The sequence below is a fragment of the Hyposmocoma kahamanoa genome, unplaced genomic scaffold (genome assembly GCF_003589595.1).
Source record: "Hyposmocoma kahamanoa isolate Upper Pololo Valley unplaced genomic scaffold, ASM358959v1 210, whole genome shotgun sequence".
NCBI classification, from domain to species: domain Eukaryota; kingdom Metazoa; phylum Arthropoda; class Insecta; order Lepidoptera; family Cosmopterigidae; genus Hyposmocoma; species Hyposmocoma kahamanoa.
Window position 1 is genome coordinate 13,573,740 of NW_020653731.1, and position 27,287 is coordinate 13,601,026.

General features: G+C 36.7%; 1 protein-coding gene across 1 annotated transcript in view; it reads left to right on the forward strand.

The window, feature by feature from the left end:
* The window catches only part of LOC113227388 (structural maintenance of chromosomes protein 5), a 29,906-nt gene extending 3,154 nt beyond the window's left edge, over positions 1-26,752 (forward strand). The window contains exons 4-21 of the mRNA XM_026460281.1: positions 43-155; positions 234-454; positions 1,671-1,917; positions 3,084-3,291; positions 4,207-4,354; positions 4,675-4,816; positions 6,651-6,856; positions 8,946-9,109; positions 12,382-12,511; positions 15,190-15,325; positions 16,095-16,301; positions 17,539-17,622; positions 17,960-18,181; positions 18,706-18,815; positions 20,554-20,671; positions 20,908-21,065; positions 21,765-21,882; positions 25,572-26,752. Coding sequence (XP_026316066.1) covers positions 43-155; positions 234-454; positions 1,671-1,917; positions 3,084-3,291; positions 4,207-4,354; positions 4,675-4,816; positions 6,651-6,856; positions 8,946-9,109; positions 12,382-12,511; positions 15,190-15,325; positions 16,095-16,301; positions 17,539-17,622; positions 17,960-18,181; positions 18,706-18,815; positions 20,554-20,671; positions 20,908-21,065; positions 21,765-21,882; positions 25,572-25,700 — 2,861 coding nt within the window. The 3' untranslated portion in view covers positions 25,701-26,752. The remainder of the gene's footprint in view (positions 1-42; positions 156-233; positions 455-1,670; positions 1,918-3,083; positions 3,292-4,206; positions 4,355-4,674; positions 4,817-6,650; positions 6,857-8,945; positions 9,110-12,381; positions 12,512-15,189; positions 15,326-16,094; positions 16,302-17,538; positions 17,623-17,959; positions 18,182-18,705; positions 18,816-20,553; positions 20,672-20,907; positions 21,066-21,764; positions 21,883-25,571) is intronic.
* The last annotated feature ends 535 nt before the right edge of the window (positions 26,753-27,287 follow it).

A 27,287-nucleotide genomic window follows, 5' to 3' on the forward strand; every position in this document is an offset into this window, starting at 1 on the left:
CAACAATAGAAATAGAGCTTTACCAACAACCGGGTCAACAAAATGTGATTGTAACACGGAATTTCAACCTTAAGGACATCTCCACATGGTTAATTGACCATAAAATTGTGAGGGAGAAAGATGTTCAACGAGTGATTGCTTCTTTAAATATTCAGGTGTTTAATAAATTTGACAGAAAAAAGTTAATAGAATTGAAAAAAGTGGAATATTTTTTAAATTTTATTATCTTACAGGTTGACAACCTCTGCCAACTTCTACCCCAAGACCGAGTCCAAGACTTCTCCAAAATGGACTCAATGCAGCTCCTGCGTAGTACTCTGTCAGCTGTAGGTGGGCAAAAGAGTGTGTCTCAGCTGGATGAGTTAATTCAATGCAGGAGTGAGCAGAGGAACTCGTCTACGAAGTTGCAAAGCAATATGCACAATTTGGAAGAGCAGAAACGTTTGAATGAAAGGTAAGTTTTGGACTAGTTACACGCGGTAAGCAACGATACAAACGCGCGTAGGTGGAATTCGCGTGCATTGCGACACTCGATTAATGGGCGATTGCATCGATACAAACGCGCGACTGAATCAGTAGCTAGCTTGCTTGTGTTGAGACATTAAAAACGTGCATCGTGATTAAATCGCAGTATAAGTCGCGCGTGTGTGTAATTATTACTAACATCTTTGCAGTTAACCATCAGTTAACTGCATGAAGTCGGTTTTGACTGCATTCAGTTAATGCGTGAATATCCGAGACCGCGACTGCATAAACTTGATAACTACTTCACGCATTAACTGTGTGCAGTCGAAACCGACTTCATGCTACCAAGATCGACTGCATACATTAACTGCAAACATGCACTCAATCTGTTAGCAGCCTAAGGATGCGTTCGAAAGAGGATTGGTCCCATTTATTTCAACAAAACTTAGCAAATGGATGTAACTCCACGAACTTTTGAGGTCGGTTTTTTTTAATAAAAATGTTATGATTATGTCTGTTATTGTAGTTCTCAATCTCGGTTATAAAATGAAATTTATGTATCCACTTGTCAAACAACTTTAAATTTGTTACACTCAGAAGACGAAGACAGTATATGGACTACCCGACTCCTCAACTACTTAATGAGTTCTTAGCTTACAGAGTGTTTTTTTTTTTTAATTTTAATTTAAAGTCAAAGTCAAATAAATATCGGCGATCGGCCGATCATAAAATAAATTTATATTTGAAAACATCACTTTTAAGCTACTGCTTGTTCACTATGCTGACTTCCCTGAGAAGAACGAGCAAGAAACTCTAGGAATTGCTCTTTTCAAATAAACTTAAATGCTATGGAATACACTTTGAATCAAATTTGTGTAGAATCTGGAGCCATGTCGTTTCCATACATCTTTATCTAACACGTAGTCTTCAATTTTGTAATATGATTTTTCGATCAAAATATTTTTAACGTAGTTTTTAAACTTAGGAAATGATAAACTTAATATATGCTCCGGAATCTTATTATAAAAACGTGTACGTTTCGCCATAAAAGAGTTGTTTACCTTGGTTAAACGAAATCGTGGTACCATGAGTTTGGACTTAGCTCTAAGGTTATATTATTATATTAATATGTTGTAGTTATGAAATTGTAACAACTTTAATATATCACAAGCTAATTACAGAACTTTCTATCCTTTAATCAACAGGTTAAAAGTCCAGATAGATGCTATGAAACAGCGTCAAGAGATAGAACAACAAATAGAAGTCTGCGAAAAGAAAAAGCTATGGCTCGAGTACCAAGAACTGCGAGACAAAGTTATGGAATATAACAATGACAAGAATCAAGCTGCAAAAGTCGTCAGAACGCATAGGAACAAAATGGAGCCGATGGAAAGAGTTATTCAAGAGGCTAAGACAGGAATTAGTAGACTGGAGCAACAGAAGCTAAGTGCAGTAAGTAATTTTTAAGCAACTATAGCAGTTTTATTAGCATTACAGCTCGTCCAGGGAAGCACTGCCACCTTATCTATTTCTGCCGCCAAGCAGTAATGTCAGCATTATTGTGTTCCGATTTTGAAAGGTAAGGGTGCTGGTGAAATTACAGGCACATGGGGCTTGTCAACTTATGTCTCAGAGTGACGGGCGCAGTGGCGGTGCGCCTCAGATCTTTGCGATTTAAAGAGCTGAGTGGCACTGCAACTGTTCTGGACAGGCGTGTAGGTTACCACCAGGCGTACGACTTGTTCCTCCCGTCATTTGAGATTATAAAAAAAGTCTTTTCAAGACGGAGTAAAATGACATTCGCAGGGTTGCCAGTTTTCGCAAAATTTTAAATAGTCATGTAGTTGTTCTCGACAATTTTATCGATAAATTGTGAAAGTAGGTAAAACTTTTCCAAAAATGTCTGAATTGTGACTGGTACGACGTTCTAATGATTACTAATTATTGCGTTATTGTATTCTTTATTATTATTTTGACAGTTGGCCTTTTCGTATTGAAATCAATTATTATGCATACACATTTTAATAACGACTAGCGGATTTGATTATGTATATTAAATTTAAATGAAAAACCTTAAAAAATTTGTCTTCTATTTGTATTTTAATAGACATAGTTCTAAATTTAGTGTATGTATGAAGGTCTTCTTTGACCGAGCGACTATCGAGTTAACATCTTTTGTTCGTCGTGGCTAAATGTTTTATTCTAAAACATTGGAAATTTCGTAGTTTCTGTTTTGAAATTATCACGAAAACATAATTTAAATTACAAATTTTTTGAATTCAGTACTATAGAAGTGAAGTGATTAAATTTTATTAGTGTAATCTCAAGAAATATTAAAACAATAGAAAAATCAGCATAAACTGCCTCCGTGGCCGAACGGTTACCGTGCTGGTCTGCTACGCAGAGGTCCCGGGTTCGATTCCCGGGCCGGGAGAAATATTTGTATGTCTTACATTTATTTATCTCGTGTATTTATTTATTTGTGGTTGTCTATGAGTGTGTGCATTGAAAAAAAAAAAATATATATATAAATATGTTTTTTTTGGGGGTTGGTAACTTTTTGTTTCATTTGACACCATAAGCAGTTATTAATCATCTAATTCAATGTCTGATTGCAGAACCGCGAAATCCACGCACTGAAAGATAAAGTAAAAGAAACAATAGACTCGGTAAGACAACAAGAATACGCGATCAAAGATGCGGAGTCGGTTTATCAAGAGAAATTGGAGCGATATAGAAACAGAGAAAGGGAGTTGGGTGAAGCTAAAGCTGTTAGAGATAAGCTGTTGACTGACCAGAAGAGATTGGTGGAGAAGGTTGGAGATGGTAAGCAGTTTTAGGGTGCCTTCAAATCAGATATAAGTATTTTCATACAAAAGGTCTTAACCTTGTATGTAATTTTGATTATTTTGAGACGAAACATATATTTATAAAGTATTGAAGAGCGGAATATCTGCTATGTCAATTTTGTAACAAACTTGAACATATGCTACATTTCATGAAATGTGACTATTATATAGCTATGAGAAGCCAATTTCAACTAGGGGATATTTGATAGGATGGAGAGTGTTTGCATCTAGCACATTTAACCTTATTTGTAGAGGGTCAATTCTATGCTGCTTACGATAAAAACGGTTCAAAGTGCAAAGTGTCAGGCTTTATGTGCTCTTGACTGTACACGTTATTTACATTATTGCGAACACTAATTCACCAGGCGCTAACTTGCCTGCTTGTCTTTTTTATATCACTACTGCATATCAATTTCATTCACTTTCGATCTTCGTTCTGTTCGGTTCTCTTATTAAACCAAAATTCAAAATTTGTACAGTCACGAGCACGTCAAGCTTGACACTTTGTACTTTGGACCGTGCTTGTCTAAGTGGCATAAAGTTGGATTTAAATGTTAAGTGTCAAGCTTGACGTGCTCTTGACCCGGTACTTAAGCCAATATAGTAATTTAACCTGTGAAATACCTTAATGAGTATATTTCAAACTCTACAATGTCCTCTACGACACAGGGAGTTAAATGTTGTGTTGGGTGACCCGTTGGTGAAGAGGGCTAAAACTCTGTACTCATAAATGTTCGTGCCTCTCGCTTCATAGTGAGAGGCATAGTGTCACCTGATGACAACACGATAAAGTAGAATAATCCACAGGGATTAATATTACAAGGCCGTCATTGACACCCAAGTGTTACAGGCCTTATTAAACAAAGTATTTTTTTTATTATATAAATTTCAGAAAATCGCGTAAAGATGGAATTAGACGAGCTGCACATATCAATAACAAAAACGAATTCGGCCATAGACAAGCTAAAAAAGCAAAAAATGGACATGCAATACGATTTGGAGAATAATGTCATACCACAAATTCGATTGTATCAGAACAAGTAAGTGTTAAATGTTCAGTAGGACTTAACGAGTTGTAGGTGGATCATAGTATAATAAGCAATGATCAAAATTTAGGGAGTTAATCTACCTAAAGTATTAACGTTTTCTTAGTATGGACATGCCCATATCGTCATCAATGCTTATAAAAATTCTTTTTAACCGACTTTTAAAAAAGGAGGTTCACAATTAGACTGTTTTTCTAACTCGTCGAAACGTAGTTTGTTTGAAAAAACAAATATACACGTTTTAGATAGGAAAGAAAATAATTTCACGTCTAAATTTCAATAACTCCTACTTATTATATGTTGTTATTTTCTAGAATCCGGTCTCTTGAAGACGTAGGTGAAAAGCGTTTAGAAGCACTTCGCAACTACAGCGAAGATGCATACAAAGCTGTACAGTGGCTGAGAGAAAACAGAACCATGTTTCAACATCCTGTATATGAGCCTATGATGCTTGAGGTATGTATATAACCACAGATAATATAATACTATACTAGTACTGATACCCAATCTCATACAAGGATATGTCGCACTCGTAACTCCGCTTATTCGTATGCCTATTTTCATTCTTAACGCTAATGAATAGATTCTACCAAATAAACCCACGTATTCAGAAACCTTCTATTTGTATTTATTGAGATTTTTTGTGAAATAAATAACTGCACTAGTTTTGTTATGATTATACATTTGATCGAAAAGCGACAGTTGTGATACCTGTAAAGGTATCGGCAGCGATAAGGTTATTCAAAAATCTTTCACTAGATATCACTAGCGGCGACAAATGCCGAAAAGTCAGTACAAAGATCTATAACAAAAACACATGGGAGAATTACAAAATAAAAAATCAAATAATGTGTGAAAATCGTGAAAGTTTAAACCAAAGTATTCCTAACATGTTGTTTAAATAGTTTGGCATTTCTTTTTTATATTTTATACTCTTATGTCTTATGACATAACTAAAGTTTTCGAGATTCAGTACTTTGTATTTTTTATTTTATCCGAGTGTCGCCATCTGCAGTTTTAAATATGTACTAAAGTCATTTTTTTAATGTACAATAAAAAAATATTTTATTGTGTATAATTTGTCCATATAGGGTTATATGTAAAATACTTATAACCTCGCAGTACTAAATTTTACGTCCTAAACAACGACTATGCCGTTAATTTGTCCAGCTTCTTATTTCATTAAAATTATGAATTAAGTTTGCTGGTATTGTAAACAGTTATGTCTAAATCGGGAATAATAATAATAATAACTTTATTAATAGTCATTACAAATACTACAGAAATAATACAGTAAGTATTAGTTATTGATTGCTGACCGGTCGGGCAACATCCAGACCCCACAAAAGGGTTTAAACCTGTGTAAGCAGATAGTACCGTTGCCGCCACGGCGGGCAAACATCAATTGAATTTTTATCAACAAATGGCTTACAAGTAGATTAAAAGGAACTTTGTAGTCCCAAAACCAGTACAATAAAACTGTTCATTTGGACCCAGAAAAAAATAAAATATGAGAAAGATGTTCGAAGAGTTAGTACAGTTTAAAGAAGACATAAACTATGTTAGATAAATAAGTTGCAGTGTGCATAAAGAAAGTGGAGAGTAAGTGTAGAGTGTGTTGTGATTCAACAACGAGTGAATGTGAGTGAAATATCTGATTGTGCTTTATAATTGTTGCATTTGGATGCATACAAGGTCTTAACATTAGGAGAGTTGGATACCAAAAAAAGTTTAGCCGAAGGTACACAACCTAATTGTTTGATTATTCACTCATAAAATTTGTGAGATTACAATAACATCGACTCTGTGGCTTCGTAATTATGGCATTTTAACAAAGTTGTTTATTTTTTCTTGATTTCGTAACTGGAAAAAGAGTATATATTTATTTTCCTGTTAATGAAGTTATATAGACGAGCGCTGAGAACACGTAAGTGCCTTCCTGCCAAGGTAGTCCTATGTTGCCTGTAAGGGCATACATAATTACATCTATGTTTCCGAAGGAATGTAGGGTCATATTTTAATAGCATATGTTTCTGTAAGATCACCCGTAGTATGAAATAGCTGCCTTACTGATAGAACTGAGGAGTCAAATATCAAGTGTTATTATAAAGTACTATAAGTACCATTATTTACTCGCTTCAGACTCGGCTATAAAGTAATTATACTACTTTATTTTATATTTATTACTGTTTTTGCGTTACTGACGAACATATTATCCCTTGACATCGTATTTTGAATTTTAATATTGAGTTATTGATAATATGAAATAAATGATTCTATTGCTCTACAGATAAATTTCACTGATGCCAAATACGCTCGCTACCTCGAATCGACGGTACCGGCTCGCGATTTAGTCGCCTTCACGTTCGAATCCAGTCAGGACATGAATCTGTTCTTGAGGAATGTCAGGCAGCAGAAGGGACTGAAACGGGTGAACGCCATTTGCAGCCAGGGTGGAAACGTAAATTTACCTCAGGGGAATATACAGCAGTTGAGGTGAGTGTCCTCTATATATTGCATGATAATTTCAGCTTTAATTTATCGGAAGAAAGTTAAGTTTTACTTGGACAACGAATGGCTATTCGGTTCCCATTGGAATTAATTAATTAAATATTCTTTATTGTTTTTGCAAGAACAATAAACAATGTTTATAATTTAGTAGCAGTAGAACTTTCTTTGTGAAAATGGTCGTCCAGGGAAGTACGGCCACCTTATCTATTTCTGCCGCCAAGGAGTTATCTGAGCATTACTGTGTTCAGGTTTTGAAGGGACATGGAACTTGTTAACTGCAATAAACAGGTATGTTGCTTACCACCAGGCAAACAATTTGTTCGTCTCATCACTTGGTATGATAAAAAGAAAACAGAACACTAATGTGAATGTATCAGATTTTTTTGTGATATAAAGTGACAGGATGAACAAGTCGTGCGTCTGGTGGTAAGTTACACGCCTGTCCATAATACTTGCAGTGCCACTCAGAGCTTAAAATTGCATAGGTCTGAGGGGCACAGCCACTGCGCCCCTGAGACATAAGTTGACAACTCCTACGTGCCTGTAATTTTACCAGCACCCTTAACCTTCAAAACAAGAATGTGTCGCAACAATAAATAATTAGAAATATTTAATTCTAAGTGTCACGTATTTAAAAAGTCCGTCTCAGATGTCCTCAAGTAGTCCAGTTAAACTATACAAATTAAAATAATAATAATTTCATTTTAACACCATTTCTTTCTTTTTTGTATTTTATTTTATATTTGAAAGTGGGACATACTTATAGAGTACGTTATATTCCTGATTCTGTACCCAAAGAAATAATAAACGAATGAACTTAAACTTAAACTTTACAAAAAATATTTTTTTTTTGTTTTTATCGATTACTACTTTAGAACAACATTAGTTATCGAAATCTATGCACATCACTATTGTTGCTCCGACGCAGCGGCGGGTAGCGTCACGGCGGGGAAAAACAAGGCACAGGTCGGGGATGGGGGCGCGAGCGCATACGCGAAATTGCTCAGTGCACGCGCGACCTTGATCTAACGAAGACACGTAAATTATTTGTACTTCCGCTCGCCCGATCGCCGCAAAATGGATATTTATTCTAACGTCGAATTGATTGAGACGGTGCGACTTTACACAATAAGTGGTGATAGTGTGAGGCAAGCTATTGAAATGTTCCCAAATCGGAGTGGAGGTGAATAGTGTCGAAGTGTTGCGTGAGAGGATTATCTCAGCATTTTATACTGTGAGACAAAATGTGTTTGTGTTGTACAATTTAAAACAAAATTTACTATGCCGTGCTAGACTATGCATTGTGGAAAACGGTGGACATTTTGAACACTTGCTCCGTACCACGTAAGTGTAAATAAACTGTAAATAACTAAAAAATCAATCATTGTAAATAATTTGATTTCACATTTTTAACTACGCCAAAAACCTCAATTCTTATTAAATGAAAACTAGTTACTAAATCATAAACGTATCTTTTTAGTACGTAAAACATTTCGATTATATTTCAAGTAAAAAATAAACATAAGCTAAAATGTAAATATGAAATCATTGTTATTGTTGCTGTCTCACTTGGCGCTCGCTTGGTAGTATTCCCATTGCACTCGAAATCAAGCGTAAAGGGAAACGGTTTATTCCTATGTACACTTCAAAACACATTTTGTTGATTTATTTTTTAGTTCTAACATGATTTACTATGACATGTATGAATATGTCTAACTTTCAAATATACAGCCTGTATATTTGTACCAACATAAATATTGCAATTTATAATTAATTGATAGTAATTTTCCTAAACATGCCGTAAATACACACTCCTGAACAAATTAATGTGTTAATCTATTTTGGATGTCAACTGTTGTGTTCGTCTAATAAATTTAAAAAAACCAAAACACAGTGCAGTAATGCCCACTTTACTGTTTGGCGGCAGGAGGTCTTTTCCTACTAAACTGTTCCTTCTACTTCTTTCGCATTTGGCCCTCGTCCAGTCAGCTACTAAGACGCACTAGCTGCGTGCCGGATGAACAGGTGAAATTTACCCTATTTATATTTTATTTATAATACGTATTTTTCCCAGTTACCTCGGTTTCTACACGTACCTGCTAGACACTATAACGGCGCCCGATGCGATTCTGCGATATCTCTGCAAGCAGTACAACATTCACAAGATCCCTATTGGCAACCAGCATACGTATAACAACAGCGGCAAAGTGCCTAAGAACATTACCTACTTCTTTACTGGTATGTGGTCTTTTTTGTTATAGACAATTATAACTTTTTTGTAAAACAAAAACCGACCTCAAAATTTCGTGGAATTACGTCAATTTGCCAAGTTTTGAAATCTGTTACCGTGAAGTGTGCGAAACCAGATTAATTCCAATCATTCATAGTGTGCCACCCTTAGCGCGTTTACGCATTGGATCAGCAGCTGGATTTCGATTGCCTCTTCCGACCGGAATCTACGTCTTTCCGAGTCGAAGCGCACTTGGTACGTGGTGTAACGGGCTGGCGTCCGCAACTCGACGTCAAGGCGCCTATTTTGCGTGTGGTTGGTGCAGGGTCGTACTCGTGCCACCCAAGCTCCTCCAGGAATCTCAGCAGCCTCGTTGGTTTGCTGAAGACTTCGGGGAGCGACCTTGGCACTCCAAGGTACTTCGCCCTGTAGTTGGCCACGCCGGAGCACTGTAGTAGGATGTGCGCAGCCGTTTCCTCCCCCTCCATGCACGCTCTGCATAGAGGGCTGTCTGTGATACCTAAATTGAAAAGGTGTTTATTGTATGGAGGCGCATAATATTGCATAGTTGCGAATCCTAGACTTTACTTACAAATCTAGAAAATTCGGACCCAAATAAGATTCGAATCCGAGACAATACGAACATTGCTTGTACACCTAAAGATAAAACGATCCCTGTGACATTTCGGACCGTCATTTCTCGGATTCTCTTAGAGGTGGAATATTTTCTTCTAATTTAAATGGGACCACTTCACAGGTACGTTCTTTCTAACAAAAATGCATCGTCTAAATCGGTTCACAAATACGGTAGTGATAGGTGACCTTTTTTGAAGTAGGTTAAAAAATAGACTCACTTTTGGCCATAATTTCGCCTGATGGAACTAACTTTTTAAAGTCAACCTCAAGTCTGGCAAATTGAAATCATCTCAATTTTCGATAGAGTGTCAATGTCAGGATTTTGCACGTTTGGTATTTGCGTGTACCTTATTTAGTACTCCATCAACTCATATTATTGTATTTACAAGCCTTCAGGTACACAACAACAAAGTACAAAACTTGTTGAATAGCAGAACTCACTGGAACCAACAAAATATACTTAGCGGATACTTGATACTGGAGAAATCCTAAAAATAAAAAGGCACCAATAAATAAAAAGAAGATTCTGCTAAAAGTTAAGTTTTTCAGTGCCTAGCCATCGAACTACAATTCAACTGCCTTTGCATTAAGGCGGCGACTGACCAGATCATTTCGACGACGATACGATTCGATTGTCGGTATCTTTTGAGCGTTACGTTACGCCCTAAGTCAGTACAGCTCGGACAATCTTCGCCTGGTTTTTTTTAAACAATGGAGTGGGACAAGGATAAAACTCTGTATCATTGATAAATATAAAGAATGTCGTATTCGAAACCGAACCGAAATGATGTCACACCCGTACGATTACTCGAACTTCTCGACCGGCATACGCTAACAACGTTATTCAGAACACAGTTATCGAATGAAAGTTACAGAACGTCCTATTGTTTACAAAGCAAAAATGTAATATGGAAATCTCTTACTATTTTAAATAAAATCTGGACTTTGTTCAATTTTATTAATTTATTTTAATGCAAGACTAATGCATTCCCATATTTTAGGCCTTTAAAGTCTTAAAAATGTATGTAAAAGGATTTTAATTTTTCCTATAATCAATTTCACCGACTTACTCCGTAAACGCTGTTGGATAACGATAACGTATCCGAATCCGAATCTAACGTTTACCTCGGAATGTTCTGAATAGCTCGGAAAACGTCCATCGATTCGAGTATTTGTTCGCATTTTCTATCCTTTAACATTTTTAATATTTTTGGAACATTTGATACATTCTATAGCGGGTTATACAAAATTGTGGGCTCCTGTACATTTGTTCGCAAAGCATATACTTTCTGTACGTGTTTTGCTTTCACTAGCAGTTTTGTAACTTTTCTAGCCGATATCAGTATTTTTCTCATAATTGCAACTTTGGTACATTTCAGTGCAAAATGTTAAAATAAGAGAAGATATGGCGACAGTAAACGTGTAATATAAATATTTTACATCTTCTTATGTTGCGATAAATCTGTTACAATATCTCTTTTCTATATACCTAATAAAACTTAGATTGGAACGGGCATAATGCAAAATGAAAAAAGGTTTACTGTAAATGTCACTGTTATTGGCGACACGTAATTTGATTTTAACAAAATATTTTATTATCAATAAAAATATAATCTCAGTACAGAATATTAAAAAAAACCGACCTCAAAAGTACGTTGAATTACGTCTATTAGCTAAGTTTTATTGAAATACCCTTAAATTCGCCACTATTAAGACTTGACACTGGAGATAATAACAAAAAACAATAAACATACAGTCGAACCTCCTCCTTTTTTGAAGTTGGTTAAAAAATCGGTTCTCACAACTCAAAGAATATTGAGAGAAAAACGCCTTGAATTGGAGGAATAGCAATATCAACCATTAAAATAATTGCTCTTTAAGAAAATTTAGGCGCTATTTATAAAAATGAATCTTCATCCGTGAACAGCCACCCTTAGATGTGGATGATTTCCTTCAAAATGAAATGGAACCACTATGGAAGTACCCCCTTTCCAACATAAAAATAATCATGAAAATCGGTTCACAAATACCGGAGTTATCGTGTAACATACATACAAAAAAAAACATACAGTCGAATTGAGAACCTCCTTTTTTGAAGTCGGTTAAAAATACAATTCTAACTTTCCTTGTTTAAATTTATAGTCACTGTGTCTGACAGTACCTGAATTTTATAAAATGCGACAGCTCGCGAATGTGATAAACTTTTTAGACAATATGATTATTGTTGAGCTCACAATAGAAAAGTTTAAATTTTGCGAAAGTATATGCTTTGCGAGTGAATGGACAGGAGCCCGCAATTTTGTATAATTTGCTATGGAATATGTTGAACGTTCTGAAGGTATGAAAAATGCGAATAATTCGATTCGAGAACGATGTCCAATCGAATAATTCGTTTAAAATATCGAAGCGTTCTGAATCGAGGTCCTGGACCGGGAGAAATATTTGTATGGCCTATATATTTATTTATCTCATAGATTTGGGCGTGACTTGTGGTTGTCTATGTGTATCTATGGCACCCGCGATGCAGGTTTTTTATAGTGCAGGGTTTAAAAAAATTAGTACGTAAAAATTCGTTTCTCAAATGACTGTTTCAAGCGTATATTGAATTTCGGAAATACATGTTGTTCCTACTTGTGTTTTACAGAAAACCACCGATTCGTAGTCCGTGTCTCAGCATATAGCGGGGCCGTGTCAAGCTCCACGATCGAAATCCGACCTGCAAGATTGTTGGCCAACACTGTCGATACCGACCAGCTGGACGCGTTCAACGAACAGTGAGTCTTAAATTAGAACAAATGTGAAGTGCTTAGTGGGCGTGGTAGGTGTGCCAACAGTATGCGGAGTTCCGCTTACTTGAGCTCAGCCCGCCATTTTTGCTTTGTACTACTCTACCGTCCACTAACTAAAACTAAGTCACAAATGGTCAAGTATCCGTTTTAAATAGAAAAAGATAGAGCACAAAATTCTCCTTTAAAACAGTTAAAATTAGTTAACGTTCGACTTACGGAACTTTTTTTTGCGTGGGGAAATCCTCCGAGGATACCTCTCCGCCGCGGGGGCAGCGGGAGGTTATAATGCCGACTTCTACCGGCTAAAACCCCACAGTGGCCTTCTCGGGTGCTCTAGTGGGAAGGATTCGGGATCGACTTTGCGCACCGGAACCTCCCAGCACCTAGGAAGAGCTACGTCCTCCCCCTCCTCTCCTCACGATGAAGCGGGTCACACCGCCCCGTCGTCCTCCTCGCAGCTGCCTAACTTACTGGCGAACGGAGCCCCCGCTCCGATCGCCCGCAGCCGCGAAGGTACGCCGCCGCCGAGCGGGATCGGCCCTCTCCCGATCACGCTCGGCGACCTCCTTCTGAAGCATCACCGCTTCACAGAAGGAGACCACTGCCTCATGGGACTCTTGATCCGCCAACATAGCCGCTACTATGCCTGGCGGAGAGAGATCTCGCCCGATAAATTAGTTAACGTGTTCTACTTACGGAACTTACCCTAACGATGCATAGGTGAAATATCATAAAACAATTTCAATGTTCTAAAAGTGGGTTATGGTTTTTTATGATATCTCAAAAAATTGTTTTGTCACTTAGCATTTTGATTGGCGCGGTCGTTTCCCTTATTTCGTCCAAAACCTCAAAAATAACGGAAAAATGTCTTATTTTGCTCCTTTGGATTGGAAAAATGAAAGTCACACCTGTAATACTATCCATGGTAGTGTTTCATTTCGTCGTTAAGTCTTATTTAATTTTAATAAAACGGAGCTCCTATGATAGTAATAATAGTTGGCTTATATAGTTCCAATGCTGGGCACTGGCATCTCACAGTGAGATCGTTTGGGCTGCAATTCCCACGCGGGCCCAATGTAACTTCACACATATTAAATTGCTTTGTAGATTTGTTTTCCTTCACCGAAAAGCTCATGGTAAATTTCAATTCAAATTCCGTAAACTTAGGGGTGCAATTCCGGAATCGAATCCACGACCCTTTGTTTGAGAGGCGATAGGTCAAATCATACAATATAATGTATTTATTACATGGAACAAATATTGGAAATACAATTTGTTATATTTACGACCATAATAATATTAAGATATTTATTCAGAGGCACATTTACAATAAAATGGTTAACAGTAAAGAGTTTCGGAAATATGGACTCTAGTGCCAATGAAAAGGTTGGAACTTCAAGACTGCTGCTGCTTTTCAGGTTCCACCTTCATACATGGACATCCCTTGCTGAAAATTGTCAATCATCACATTACATTTTAAATTTATAAGACATGATTAAAATTATTATTTCGATGAGCACACGAGTATATTACATGTAAAAAACATTAAATACCGAATACAAACGGCACTGGAATGGGTCTCGACTTCTTACATACTTTTAAACTTACTTAGGTGACAAATAAATTACGAAGAAACTTAAAATAAACGATTTGCGACGTTATAGTGTAATTACGATAACAATTTAGTCTAGCAACATTGTGATTTTTGTATGTTAAGTAGCCATTGCTTACACTTTCTTTTGAAAGTGTGCAATGACTGGATAGTTCTAGCATGGATCAATAATTGAGATAGCGTAGTGGGGTAATTAGTACCTATTGGTACGTCAGATGGCAATACCTATATTTGTAACTAATTTATAAATGACGAACTACAATTTATCAAAGCTGCCCTTACTTCTAGTTATAACAAACAAATCAACTAGACGACTCTTATTGCACACATTTTTATGGGTGGTGCCGGCTGTTATTGTATTTTGTTTAGGACTAGCGCCATCTACCCATACTAGCAAGCATTAATTTACAAATTAGTTTATAACACACAATGCCATCTAGTGACATGTATATTTATCACAGTTCGAAAAAAAATTTTTAAGTTCATTGAATGTTACGATGTTTTACTATCATGATATTCCTTTTTTTTCTGACATTACTCCACTACTTTGTTATAATTTTTAATAACAGAAAGAAGAGAACACTTAGAAAAATTCGGTGCGGCTGGGTTCGAACGAGCACCCTTAGGCAATCCGTGCCATATGCTCTGCCAATTAAGCCATGGAACAATCTACTACTATAATACTATCGATCAGCGCCATATAGATAATAATAATAATAACGCATTTAACATAGCCCCGCACTAGGGAAAACCCTGTGTCGCGGGTGCCATGTAGACACATAGACAACCACAAATTATACCCAAGCTCACGAGAGAAATAAATGTAGGCCATACAAATATTTCTTCCGGCTCGGGAATCGAACCTGGGACCTCTGCGTGGCAGTACGGCGTGGAATCCGTTCGGCCACTGAGGCAGTTAGATATACCTAAGACGGAATTTTTGACTTTTTCACAGTAACAATCTGTAGTATGGAGACTAGCAGTTAATGAGTTATTGTCACATGGTTCTAGGTTGATTTTTTAGTTAGTTAGTGTGTATTTTATTTCGTAGATTGTCGAAGTTCGAACAAACGGCGCAATTGAGAAAAAGTAAGTTGCAAGTAATCGGCAACCAACTCGCCACTCTGGAGTCCAACCTTAATCAACTCAATACCAGCAGGAAGGGCATAAACGAGGGTGTGGTAAAGGTATGACCTTCTCATTTGTCTCTACATGTGATTGCAGCGATATAAAATGAATATCATTAGCATTGAATAGATTTTTCTCTCATCTTTGTCGTGTTCGTCACTACTAAAGGTCGTACCCCTGTAAGTTTTTCGTACGTTTACACAGAAACAGAAAGACCGGCGGGCAATATGACCCAAATAACCAAGAATGCTTTAGCCCGGTTTTCACTAATTCTATTGTTTTAATAGGTTTTACAAGATGGTATTTATTAAAGTTCTTCTATTCAGTCAATATACAAAAACATGCAAGATATTCTAAATATTTGTGCACACTGTTAATATTCTTACATAAATTAGTCACATCGCACTGCTATTACAATAGTGTTGTAACTCGAAATATGTGAAAATCAATATTACAATATTGCTGCCATAAAATTAGAATCTCTGCACGTCAATACAACCGTCGTTAGAATAATTTGAGAAATAATTGAAACATATTTACTTAACTCAAAATTATACAAAGTTTTTGTACGCTTGTTCTGGTCACGTCTGTAATAAATAAACTTTGATCTATACATAAATTTAAATGATCTTTCACGGGAAGTGAGTAATTCGTCTTTCATCCATTCTGAAAAAAAATACACATTTTACTTAATACATTATTGTATTAAAAATACGATATGTACAATTAATTCAGCTTTCTTAAATGTATTTATTTCCATAAGCTATTAAGTTTTTAAACTCAGCAATTATTCCAAAAAGTCAAGATTGACGTTAAATTGAATTCCAGGTCCGAACTATATCCGCCCAAATTCGTGTACAAAATAAGAAGATCCAGGACATAGAAAGCGAGCCAGTGTTTAACATAGAGAATGAGAGAGGCAAATGCAGGAGGAAACAGAAGGAACACGCTATGAAACAGACAAAGATGCACAAAGAGTTGTATGAGTTTATGAAGAATTTGCAGACTAAGATTTTGAAAGGGGAAATGTGGAAAGTAAGTTAATGCTTTTGCCGCAAGATATTGCCATTTCAAATACTGATTTTTACTGAGTGTCTTGTCGTCGTGCCGGTTGAACCGTATGAATATTAATATTACTAAATAATGATTATAACAACCGCCATCTTTAATTACCTTTCACTGGTTTCATAGGTAGATGCGCATGCGAGGTGTAATCCTTATGACAGAAAACGGTTCTAAAGCACACCTGTCTCAAATTCAATGGCGTAATTTCGGTACTGTTATATTTTCTTCAAATCAACTTAATGACAAATCAAAACACACACAAGTACAGCAAAAACAACCTACTATGCTTATGCTCATGCTTGGATGAGCTATGGTATCATCTTGTGGGGAAATAGCACAGATGCCTTGAAGTTATTCATTTTACAGAAAAAATGTATTAGAATACTAGTGAATATCGACCCGAAGGAAAGTTGTAAACCGTACTTCATAAAATTAAAAATTCTGACAATGCCGTCTTTATACATTTTAGAAATGTGTAAATTTGTTTAAAAAAAATTATCAATATTTCACTAAAGTAAAGGACACGTACACCCGACCATTGAACCTCAGGTATAAAAATAGATTGGCACTACCTAGGTCGAAATTACAAATGTATAATCAAGGACCCTATGTAATGGCCATTAAAGTTTACAACAAAATTCCAAAGGAGATTTCATCACAAACTAAAATAATTTATTCATCAAGCAACTTAAGGCTCATTTGATAGAAAAATGTTACTATAGCTTGAAACAATATTTTGAAGAATGATTGTAACCATTTAATCCCATTTGCGCCTACTGAGAGGAAGAAATTTGTGAAATGTCAGCTATATATTTTCGATTTACTTGCTGTTAATTTGATTTATAATCTAGTCTTTAAAAGTAACTTTAGGTAATGTTTTTTTTTATTTAAAAAAGAAAAGATATTGTTTTAGTACATATGGTTAAATTGCGGCGCCCTAACAGGGTCATGTTGATACTACTTTAACTTTAAGATCATTTGTAACACATGAAAGCAATAAATACTTTGACTTTGAAACAGAAACAGAACCGTTTTGAAAATTTGTTATGTAGTGTTCAGTGACACTAGTCAATATGTAGTGTAATTAAACTCAAGCAAAATTTTGACAGCAGCATTTTGTTGCTCGTATACAGTTGCCCTTATGTGTCTATTTGTACTGTACTATCATTCAAGTTATAGAAGAAAGAAAACATTTTCTTTTATACAGGTAAAACTGGAATTCAGCAGAAACGCGATAGTTCAACAAGAATCGGAACTAAGAGAGATGAAGAACGAATTACATAGGGCACAGGTAAATATGATACACACATGCTACCGCGCTTGTCTCTCATCGGTATAGTTCTATTATACTGCCCTCGGAACGGAAAAAAGGCTGTATAAAGTGCGCATAGTTGTGCCTTTTTTCGTTACGAGGGCAGTATATCTAGACATGCCTCTTTCGTTGCCTCCACTTGTATCGGTACTTTCTTATTTTTATGCATATCTTTTATACTGCATGCAAACTCGATAAAATTGTCAAAATGTCTGGCTACTCAACGAAACACTCTAATACATAAGTACTTGGCCTATACTTTAGCAAGCAGAATTTTGCAAAACTGAATATTACATAATAGCATTGTATTCCACAGACAACTCTGGAAAACATAGACGCACTATTATCCCGCGCGAGATCAAACGCAAAAGAGAAGCTCATAGAAGCAAAACGCTCCTGTAACAACAAACTACCTCAAGACCCTGACTTTCCTTACAAAGTGGACTTCGACAAATTGCCCACGGATGTTAATAGACTGCAGGAATATTGCTACGAGCTGCAGACTAGGATTGATTGTATGGACAAGGGCGATGAACAGGTGAGTTTTATACTATTACCCACTGTCTTCGCGTGTGGCAGCCGTTGGTTGTGCAACGCACAACGGTAAGTCAGCATGCCGACAGCTCCGTTGCCTATCTGGAAACCAGGGAGGGTACTGTACGTGCACCCGGGGCAGCTCACCCAAGACTCAAGGCTTTTGAGAACCTTATGAAGTCTGTATAAATGGGCTGGGTCAGGATCTGACTGAGTGTCTTTTTCGTATACCCTAAGAGTCGGTAAGGAGTTCTGAGAGACTTCGCGTGCACGATACTAGCAGCGTTACTGCTAAACTTCGCAGAACCAGCGTTGCCCGGATAGTGTGAGTTACTGGCAAACTCCGCAGAGTTAGCGATGCCCGGGTAGTGTGAGTTACTGGCAAATTCCTCAGACTCAACGCAGTATAAGTTACTGGCAAACTCCACAGAGCCAGGGTTGCCCGGGCACTGTGAGTTACTGGCTAAGTTCACATTCCACTAGTCTGACTAAAGTGCTAATAGAATATATTTTTTTAATTATTTACAGATCATCAAAGATTACGAAGAACGAGAGCGTATGATTACAAAACTCCAAGCCGAAGTCAGTAACAATAGCAACTTGAATCGGCAGCTTGAGAATCGAATGCAGAGCATTAGGTACGATTACAAACAAAAAAAAATTAAATATATTACTTTAAACGGTGATAACTCTGTGCAACAAAAGAAAGCGTTAGCGTAAATTACCAGTCCGACGAAAACGCAGGAGCGAGGCTGGGGGTCGTCGGGGAGGACAGCAACCCTTTAGCTGTTTGCGATTAAAGCTCTCAGCGATACTTTTTTTTGTGTTGTTTGCCCCTAGGTCTATGACTTTTTCATCCCGACACACGATGTCATAAAAAATCTATATTTTACGTCAGTGTGTCACTAGAAGTGAACTGTCACTAGGTGTGCACTGTGGAAACGGAAAACCCCCCACCACTATACCTCAAGAGCAACTACCACCACCAAGTTGCGATCTGCGGTGGCCCGTGTGGAAGCCCTTAAATCGACGTCGTACTTAGGTAGGACGCTGCAGGGACGCGACGTGTGAATGAGGTTTCAGGGATACTAGTCAAATCTAATGTGACTGCGGTGCCTCAACACAGTCCATGCAGCACTTACTGTTGTGCCCCTTGTGTCCTAATACCTGTACGAGGGAATATCAGTCAGACAGCGCAGTCAAGGTAGCAACGTACTATTCAGGGTGAATATAGTAGGCTTGTATACTTAAATGAATTTTATATTGACAAACTTGCGTAGTTTTTGGTTAAATTATGTTGTTTTATGTATTTGACGAAGGCTGATGATGGATAATTGACATGTTATTTTAATCTAAATTGTATTTTTATTATTATATTTTGTAATGTGTGAAAACAATCGTGTAAGCCAAAATGTGGCGACTAAGTGCCATACCCCCGCGGGGTGTCATAGCAATAAGTACTAACCTAAAAGAATGTGTATTGTTTAGACTTGCATTTGAAATAAATAAATAAAACTTAGCAAATAGATGTATAGTTCATGAACTACGAACTATTAGGAATATATTCCCGACACTGACTGACATGAACTAGTTCGTCTTGCACGGTTTTAATAGTTCATCATTCTTTTTAGTTCGGTACGAACTAGGAACTGTCTGCGTTGATAGTTCACCTGTCTTTTATACAGTAGGAACGGTGCGAGCGGGACAAATAGCTATCTTTCACTACTTTTAGTACAAGTTCGAGTGGGATGCACGATTGAACGTTGCCAGCTCGTTCTAAGTCTCTAATACGTATCTACATTATGTATATATAAGCAAAAAAGTAAGTGTTCATATTTTTGGTAAGTGTGGTAGGTATCTGTATGTATAATATCAACCTACGTGTACGAATATATGAAATAGTTGTACCTAAATATTGGTTTTTGAACACACCATTGTAACTAAAATTCTTAATTTGTAAAAAAAGGATATATATTTAGTTAGAATGACAGTATTTAAACCTGTAACATAAAAAGGAAAATCCATTAGTACCGACTCCAAATAAATTGTATTTTTAAATATTTAGTACAGTGTAATATTGACCTCATAATACTAGAAGTTCGTTAGGTTCATGTGAATAAAATTAAGTTTGGAGCGTTCGTTCAATGTGCGAGCAAGGACAAGACGCACTAACTAAGGAACTAGATGAACTACAAGACCGACCTAGCTCAGTTGACCGATTGAACTAACTGGGATCGCTGCCTCTTAAGGATCGATCAGGCACAAGTCTACATATAGCCGTAAAATAAAAGAAGTATCGTGACGCTAATAAGAAGTAAGCGTGTTTTGGAATTATGTCGGTGTGCGTGGAATCAATGGAAGTGTCCCGTATTACAGGTCTCAATGGCTGCCTCCATTGGAACTGCTTCTGAACCAGATCGACCGCCGCTTCGGCGACATGTTCGCAAAACTGGACTGCGCGGGGGAGATCAAGCTGGATAAGGCCGGAGCAGAGGTCAGTACATTTTTTCATTTCTTTTGAGAGATGTTATTAAACTATGATAAATGTAGTCACCAAACCACGCTCTATATTAATAAAGTCACGGCCTGAAAAATCTAACTTTTGTGTATATTTTTTTCTTCGTTTATTGGGTAACGATAAGACACTTGAAGATTAGATGATCTTTATTTTTTTAACGACTTTTTTACCGTAGCACCATCTTTGACAAATTACTTCATTGTATTTTCCAGGACGACTACGACAAATACGGCATCTCGATCCTCGTGAAGTTCCGCTCAGGCGAGCAGCTGCAGCAGCTGACGAGGCACGCGCAGTCGGGAGGGGAACGGGCCTTGTCCACGGCCATTTACTTGATGGCTTTGCAGGCGCTAACTACGGTACCTTTCAGGTATGTTGTAAAATTGTACAATACATCCAAAGTACTACACACACCGGCACTACAACAGATCAAAAAAGAATATAAAATACATTGACTTACAATTATATGGACGTCGGGTCCTCGCTAAAAAGTGTCCGAACTTATATAGGGCGTTAAAATCGTATACAGAGCGTCATTCACGCTTTAGTCTTCGTTTGTTCGACTGACAGCGAAGCAAGCAAAATTAGACAGTACTGCGATGACATTACAGTCAATGATTGACTTACAAATAAATGGACGACGGGTCTAATACAAAAACCGCGAAAAAAATGTTCCAAGTCAACCTATTTAAACGTAGTGACATGTAAAGGAATATGAAAAAGCTAAAACGTTGAATTTAAATTGTAATGTCATCGCAGTACTCTCTAATTTTGCTTGCTTCGCTGTCAGTCGAACAAACGAAGACTAAAGCGTGAATGACGCTCTGTATACGATTTTAACACCCTATAAGTTTGGACACTTTTTAGCGCGGACCCGGCGTCCATATAATTGTAAGTCAATGATAAAATAGCAACGTTTCAATTAATATTGACTTAATAAAGCCTTACTCAACCTGCTTTGAAAGCAAATCGAAATTACTTGGGTGGGTTTCCTTCGTTGGCCGTATGTACTAGTGCGATGACCTGGGACATTATTACGCGTGCGTAGAATTTGATTTGACTTTTCCAGATGCGTGGATGAAATCAACCAGGGTATGGACCCGATCAATGAACGCAAGATGTTCCAGCTGCTCGTCAAAGTCACCACCGAGAGCGACAACTCACAGTACTTCTTGTTGACACCGAAGGTAATTCAAATGTGGTGATATTTTATTGTAACATAGTAGTTGCGATGCCTAATAGTACATTGTGGACGGTAAATAAGAAATTACTAACTAGGGGCTATTAGACGCTCGAAGCCGAAGGTTAAGGGCTTCAATAACTCAAGTTTTGTATTTTTTTTACCATACGTGATACATACAATGTTTTTCATCGCATTTGCGAGGAAATAAGTACAATATAAATATGGTTTACAACACAACAATTGTGGATTTTGCAAGTGGCGAGATTTTTGTTTTTTTTTATCAACAGATGGCTGGCTAGCTGTTCTTCTATAGATAATACAACTCGAACTAAAATGTTGTAAAAAGCAAAAACGCATACAGGCATAATGGATTGTAACAACAATTGCGAAATTTTTATATAGAAAATAATTAAAATCAAATAAAAGAAATTCTTAATAATTAGTATTTATTTAAGTAGTATGTGGCTGAATTGCAATATTTCTGTTTAGATAACATTTTAAGCGAATGTTTTAATTTTGTTGTTAACCAAGCAACCTCCTTGCTTGAATTTGAACCTGACCTATGTAAGGAAGTAATAAAAAAAAACTCCTTACCGACCATGGCTGTAATGGAAAGAAAAAAGGCCTGACGGTTTTATTTGGGGTATTATAGTCAAGCATCGAGTATATAACCAAAAATAGAGACGAAATAAGGGCCATCCATCCCTGGTAACTCATCAGGTTATTAGGCCTTATATCACTTTTAAATATCAACTCTCATTTGCGCTGAAATCACAAATTAGAAAACTGAAATAGTACAGCGCCAACAACTGACCTGTGTATATCGACCCCTCCGACGTAAAGTATCGTATGTCGAAATTGTCAAGTTTACAGAGGAGCCTTTTAAATATTCCTAATTCACTGAAATAAGCACAACACGTGACTTTAGCATTTCTCAGTTTTTTTCGACAAAGCTCGTTACTCACATAGAGTATCATAAAATCCTAGATATCGGTTAGATGTTGTATTAGATGATCACTCTATTTGAGTAACGAGCTTTGCCGAATAAAACGGAGATCTTTAAAACGCTTCCCTGTAAACTTGGCAATTTCGACATACGATACTTTACGTAGGAGGGGTCGATATGTCTCCGTATATTCCAAAAATATTTATTGTAATAAAGACAATATCTCTAACAATGGGGGCTGTTCCATTCGGTGGTGTGGGAAAAACAGCAAAAAATCTAATTACAAAACAAACGGAATCACATTTTATCGATAATTAAATATGTAATTTAGCAAATGACGACACCCGTCAATTGTTTCGAATTCGGTCTGACCAATCGGAACGCAGTTTTCACCGTAATGATTTGACAGAATAGTTTTCAAACAAATTAAATTATATTTCGTCTCTATTTCTAGTTATATACTCGATATAGTCAAGTTAGCCACCATGCAATTGTACTATTTACGAGCAAGTGTGATGAAAAATAAGTAAATGAGTACCTGTGCCCAAATCTGCTAATTTTAAATCATCTCTGTTGGGTGTCGATAGTGTCAATGGCAGTATTTTGCACGTTTGCAATTTCGGGTTGTCAATGGCTAACCATTGAGGTACTAATCCAACTGCCTTTGCAATGTTTTGGTATTCTGCTCTTCAATGGCGAATCGATGGTGTAATCTACCAATAATATCGACCCCCCTCCTACGTAAAGTATCATATCGACTCCTCCTACGTAAAGTATCGTATGTCGAAATTGCCAAGATTACAGGGAGGCGTTTTTAAATTTTGAATTCACTGAAATGAGCATAACACGTGACTCTATTTCTCAGTTTTATTCGGCAAAACTCAAACAGAGTGTTATAAAATCTTAGATATCAGTTAGATGAACAACCACAATTTATTTTATTATTTTACAATTTAATTTAGCATTTCTATGCTAAAGTCACGTGTTATACTCATTTCAGTGAATTCACAACTTAACGCTTCCCTGTAAACTTGGCAATTTCGACATACGATACTTTACGTAGGAAGAGTCGATATGTCGAAATTGCCAAGTTTACAGGCGAGCGTTTTAAAGTTATGAATTTACTGAAGTGAGTGATCATCTAATAGATTACCTAACCGATATCTAGGATTTTATAATACTCTATGTGAATAACGAGCTTTGCCGAATAGAACTGAGAAATGCTAAAGTCACGTGTTATGCCCATTTTAGTGAATACAGAACTTTAAAACGCTCCCCTGTAAACTTGGCAATTTCGACATAAGATACTTTATGTAGCCCTCCTACGATACATCATGTGCATTTAACTTGAAGGCCAAATTGCAAATGAAACAAGACAAAAATTAAGATATGCATAATAATATTCACGTAGTTTTAGTAAGGCAACATAGATCGTTAGTGAATAGAATACGTTTATTTGCCAGAATACTGTAATGATAAACGTCTGAAGTAAAATTAGGCACATTGTATTCAACCTGCAAGCAGATGTGCAAATATTAATAGGATTTCATGTTCGGTCTCTACTGTTAATTGCACTTTAAATTAATGTAAATATCTATTTGAAAATTCTAAGTATTCTTTATTACTATAGAAGCAATGTGTCAAAAGCCAATTTGTCAATTGTAATGTAAAAGTATATCCTTGTAACAGTTTAATTGCATTTGGCAAATTGTTGAAATTTTACTCATGTTGAAGCAAAAAAGTCTGCCTTTGATTAATTTCACCACGTGTTTTGAAATATTGCGGATTAAGTTTTGACAAATACACAGATACCTCTAATGTACAACATGTCAAAGGCAGTATGTTTAGTTTTTTGAACAACGGTTTACAGCCGTTGTCGAACCACGCGCACATCTTCACATCTTGATTGTAATTGAATGGTAGAATGTCATCACTGCCATTCCATTGCACTATATTGAGACTCAATTGCCATTGCAAGTAAACTTGAGCAGAATAACAAATACTATCATAAGCGTAATATAATCTCAATGGTCTCAAAGGAATTACAATGACCAGTGGCATCTAGAAAATTAGTACATTTATGTTTGTGTTAGTGTATTTTTGGCATCTTGTTTATACATGCATGACAGGACGAACAAGTCGTGCGCCTGATGTTAAGCGACACGCCTGTCCATAGCAGTTGCAGGGTCACTCAGAGCTTGAAATCGCAAAGATAAATAATATGTTTATTTCAGTAATACAGTTAACTTTTTATTAACAGTGGATGGTACCTCCTATTAAGCTTATCAAGCCTGTGTCAGGAGGCACCGCTCTTCCATAGTTATAAATGTACATTGAACATTTTGAACTTCTACTTATTTTGTGTTTAATTTTTACATTTCCGAACAAAGTCAAAACAAACAATTTTCAAAAAAGATCTGTGAGGCACTGCCCTGTCACCCAGAGACATTGTGCCTGTAATTTCACCAGCACCCTTCACAACCTAAATATTGTAATGCTCACATTACGGTGGCAGAAGTAGGTGAGGTGGTAATACTTCCCTGGATGAACTCTTTCACAAGGAGCTTAAAAGGAGACACGTATCTAGCAGTGGGTCGTATAATGAACACAAAAATTCCTTCGATCTGAATGGTCTCGAACCAGCGTCTATTGTCATGCCGGGGGGCCCACCGCTCTTACCAATTGAGCTTAACGCTGATTTAATATACATACTGATTGAATTTCAGACTTTATTTTTTTTTCCACAGTTACTAACGAAACTGGAGTACAATCCGAAGATAATGGTGCACACGATAATGAACGGCAAAAACATTATGAACTATAAGAAATGGAATAACAATAATTTCCTTGAGAAAGCTAGGTTATATAGAGAATAATTTAAAATCGGCTGTAAAGTTAACGTTGAGATTATTAATTTAACTTGTACTACTTACAGGGTGACGTTTATTGTTTTACCAATATTTTAAGGGTGGTTCTCACCAGGGTTGCTGCGAATATCAGCATCAGCATACCCATTAATCGATGCTGATATTAATTGCGGATGTTCGAGTCGTGACATGACCTCAAAACCCCACGTTGGATTAATTTACAAACCTCCCAGAACTAGAAAGTAAGCCGAAAATACAGTTGAGCCGTTGTTGTCATAGCGTAACTTTGATAAAATTTCAGAACAATGAAGCTAGGCATAGATATTGATTGATTCTTTTGTTGATAAATGTCACAAAATCATTGAAATAATATTCCATTACATACCAAAGAAATTGTGTATATATGTAGATAGATTCAGTAACTTACTTCGATGGCTCAGCGACACGAATTGGATCTTTCCCTGCGACATCGAAGTACGCCATTTTTTTCTGGCTTCTGCCAATTCCGACCATTCGGGAACCTTCAGTTCCTTTAGGTCTTTGGCGACATCATCCTTACAGCGACATCATCCTTACAGCGATATCTTGGACAGCCCGCTGGACGATAACCCGTTGGTTGCCCCAAATACGCTCTTTTGGCAGCTCGATCCTCTCCCATTCTTTCCACATGCCAGCAAAGTCGAGCAGATTTTATTTCCCCGATTATGTCCGGCTCAGACACTAGATTCTATAGATTCGGTAAGGATGTACATGTTTCGCGTTTTTTTCTTCTAAATACATAAAACCAGCATTCGCATTCGTTAAGGTCAAAAAAGCAGCAACACCTGCATCAGCAACAATCCTGGTTCTAACCATCAATACGAACAATTTTTACCCTCGCCACCCCTTACAAATCGTGAGAAAAATTGTTTTTCCATACATTTGTGTCGGATATAACAATTGACTAGTGATGGTAGACCATTTTGAAAATGATTGCTTATATATTTTACAACTTGAAATGACACACTTACCGACTTTAAAGCAAAGTGTGTAAAGAGCATTTTACTCTGCCCATAGAATAGTACAGGTTAATGAAGGTTAATGATAGTAAGCAATAGTGATTTTTTTCCATACAGATTTCGATTGTAAAAAATGTTCGTATTGATGTGTGGAATAATCACTTAAAATGTCATTGAATATGTATAATAATAGCTATGATGTAAGAACAGAGCTTGAGAGAGAATTAAGGATTTAATAACGTCTACCTCTTACGGGATCACCACAATTATTGTCACGGAATCGGCTTGAAAAGCGAAAAGGACGTTGTGCCATTCGCGTCCGCGGTCCGAGCGGAAGCGAAACTCGCGACATCTTTTTTGCTCTTAAAGCTTAACCAAATAAAAGCAGGGTTCGAAAGTATCAAGATATTTATTTTCTTTGATAATTAATCCTGATAATTACCTTTGGATAACTTTTTAATAAAAATTGCATAGGGTTTCTATCTTTTTGAACTCGTATTAGCTGAGTACCAGGGTATAAAATTGTCATGATATTTATTTTCTTTTATGATTACCATAATAATTACCCGATAATTATCCATGCTGATTCATGGTTTTG